At 36.7% G+C, this 2,774-nt stretch overlaps 1 protein-coding gene across 1 annotated transcript; it reads right to left on the reverse strand.

Moving 5' to 3' along the window:
* Positions 1–241: 241 nt before the first annotated feature.
* On the reverse strand, positions 242–2,101 carry LOC128185518 (uncharacterized). The gene has a single exon (XM_052855100.1). The coding sequence runs from the start codon at positions 2,099–2,101 to the stop codon at positions 1,007–1,009; it is 1,095 nt and encodes a 364-aa protein (XP_052711060.1). The 3' UTR covers positions 242–1,006.
* Between the last annotated feature and the right edge of the window lie 673 nt (positions 2,102–2,774).

A 2,774-nucleotide genomic window follows, 5' to 3' on the forward strand; every position in this document is an offset into this window, starting at 1 on the left:
TGAGTCTTTATTTAATCTTATGTAGAATTTTGGGTTAGACAAACCACATGTTAGGTTGATCAAACGACGAAGAAATGTTCGACCTGGGACAACCACAGAACAAGCAAAATTCAAAAGGCCTATGATTGACTGCATTTCCTTTAAAGTGACCTTTTTACACCTTTTGAACAAGTTAAGTTTAGCCTTTATTTTTTGGATCTTATCTACTGGAAGCCGACACTCCATTTTTACTGAATCAACTTCTATACCATAAATGACAATGTTGGTCGTAGGTGCCTGAGTTTTTTCCATTTTTATTGGCACCCCAATTTTTTTACATAGAAATAAAAAACTAGCAAGATCGTTTCTACAGGTTATTGAATTTGGGGGTCCCACAAAGAAAAAATCATCTAAAATATGGGACATACCCGAAGCATTGAAGACATTTTCCATGACCCATTGGAGAGCAGAACTAAATGATTCAAAGATTTGACAGCTACTACTCGCTCCCATAGGAAGACATTTGTCATAATAGTATTGACCTTCCCAAGTAAACCCTAGCAGGTAGTAATCAGCTGGATGAATAGGTATGATCCGGAAAGCATCTTCAATGTCAGTCTTTGCCATTAAACATTCACGCCCAAACTTTTGAACTAAATCAACTACCTGATCTATGGAATCGTACTGAACAGCTGAATTTTCTCTTGGTATATTGGAATTTACTGATTGATTTTTAGGGAATGAAAGATCATGAATTACCCTAAATTTTCCTGTACTGCCTTTTGGCACTAAACCTAATGGAGATACCACAAATTGTTCAAAAGGTTTGTTTGAAAATGGACCTGCAATTCTTCCTTTGTTTAACCCTGTTTGTATATAATCTTCTATAATGTCTGGGTGATCTAATGTGGATTTATGGTTTTGAGGTACACAGGATGAAGGAGCAGAAGTACAACCTAATCTAAAACCATGAGTAAAGCCATTTATCAAGTACGAAGCCTGATCACTGTCATAATCAACTAAAAATTCACCTAAACTTTTTGGGTTGACTGGGGAAGGTAGTTGGCTGGGTGATTGTTGAGGACTTGGTGACAGTGTTGGTATTTGTTGGTTTTTGTTTACGAAATCTACAATTGGCTCTTGCATGTGATCCTGAGCATGATTGACACCTGTGGGCAAATGAGCAGGGGTTATGAGTGCATTGTTCCCCATTGTTAAAGGCATAGCAGAATCTTATAGGCTTATTGCCTGTGTTTGCTCGAAAGGGCTGCTGAAATTGATAATTGCTAGAAGCAGCCTTGATTCTTAATTCTTCAACCGGTTTTTGCCACGGTAACTCAACAGTTTCTTTCAACATCCGAAAATTCTCATCATAGATTCTCCAGGCCTTATCTCCTAACATTTTGTTCATTTCTCTAATAAAATAGCAGTACTTTAGGAGATGGGGAGCCTGTTCTGGATATTTTTCAATAAAAATTCCCATAAAAATCAAAAAAGCATCAGTCCATTGCTGAATTGACATTGGCAATTTGGGCTTTGATGACCCTTGCTGTACAATAAGGGACCCAGATGATATGTTTAACGAAATAGGATCCTCTCGACGCTGCAACAGCAAACCTAAATCAATAAATTGATTTGCCCAGATCTTAGCTTTTAATCGATGAGGTGTTGCAGCCCCAAGAGGAATCCCATCAGATAAATCAATAACATTTTTAAGATTGGCAGTTGCTGGCTCACCTTGACCGTCTTGTTGTAATAACGCACTAACTAAGTCTGCAATATTTTGCTGAGGCTGGTTGTCACTAACTGTTGATGTTGTTGTTTGCTGACTTGCCATTGGATGGGCGTGGGCTTCGATATCACCCTGGTTTTGAACACATGGCTGCAGGATATCCATGGTGGTATCACTCGAATTTGTCTGGTTTTGGGACAAAGTTTGGGATTGTCTTAAGATTGCTGCAGCTAATAAGTCGTAATTAATAGCATCACTCGACACTGGTTCTGCACGAGACACTGGTTCATCAGACACTGGTTCTGCTTGAAGACATAAGTCATCATTTCGTGGTACTTTTGCCGGTCGCCTCCTTTTTGTTGACCGCCCCTCTAAAGCCCGCTTAGGCATGGTTTTTCTAAAGTGAAATTTTTATACTTATTAATAGACATGCTTACTGCCAGAGTATTAGCCCTTGAGGGCTTATTGACAATTTGTTTCTTTTCATGGATGGTTGTAACTTATATTTGAAAAACATGTAACCATCTTTAAAAACTTGCATGACTTGTCTTCTGTGATACACCTTTGTATCCAAATAGTAACTTAGAAATCTTAGACTTTGTGTATGTTTTCTTATTTCTTTTGATATAAACACATACATAGAAATCTTAGACTTTGTATATGTTTTCTTATTTCTTTTGATATAAACACATACATAAAACAGATGATGGCTTACTTAGATATAGCCAATCTGCTCATGCTTCAACTTAGAAAGGGCTTTAATCAGAATATAACTTAGAATTCTGACAACTTTCCCATAAGCAGAAATCATGTATTTTAAATTCTTATTTCTTCAAATACATATATATCCATTAAAACAGATGATGGCATACTTAGATATAGCCCATCCAATCATGTCTCAGCTTTGATAAAGGTGTGTATAATAGACATGAACTTAAATTTTTTGGTCACTCTCGCAATTATTGCTGTTCTTACTATTCCTGCATTACATTGAAACAGGATTACAGTACTGTACCTAAACTGTACAGATTGAATTGAATATTCTTAAAATATCTTTATAGAA

The sequence above is a fragment of the Crassostrea angulata genome, chromosome 5 (assembly GCF_025612915.1).
Source record: "Crassostrea angulata isolate pt1a10 chromosome 5, ASM2561291v2, whole genome shotgun sequence".
In the NCBI taxonomy this organism is placed as follows: domain Eukaryota; kingdom Metazoa; phylum Mollusca; class Bivalvia; order Ostreida; family Ostreidae; genus Magallana; species Magallana angulata.

Coding starts and splice junctions, on each gene's coding strand:
- LOC128185518 (XM_052855100.1), bottom strand. CDS start 2,101: ATGCCTAAGCGGGCTTTAGAGGGGCGGTCAACAAAAAGGAGGCGACCG.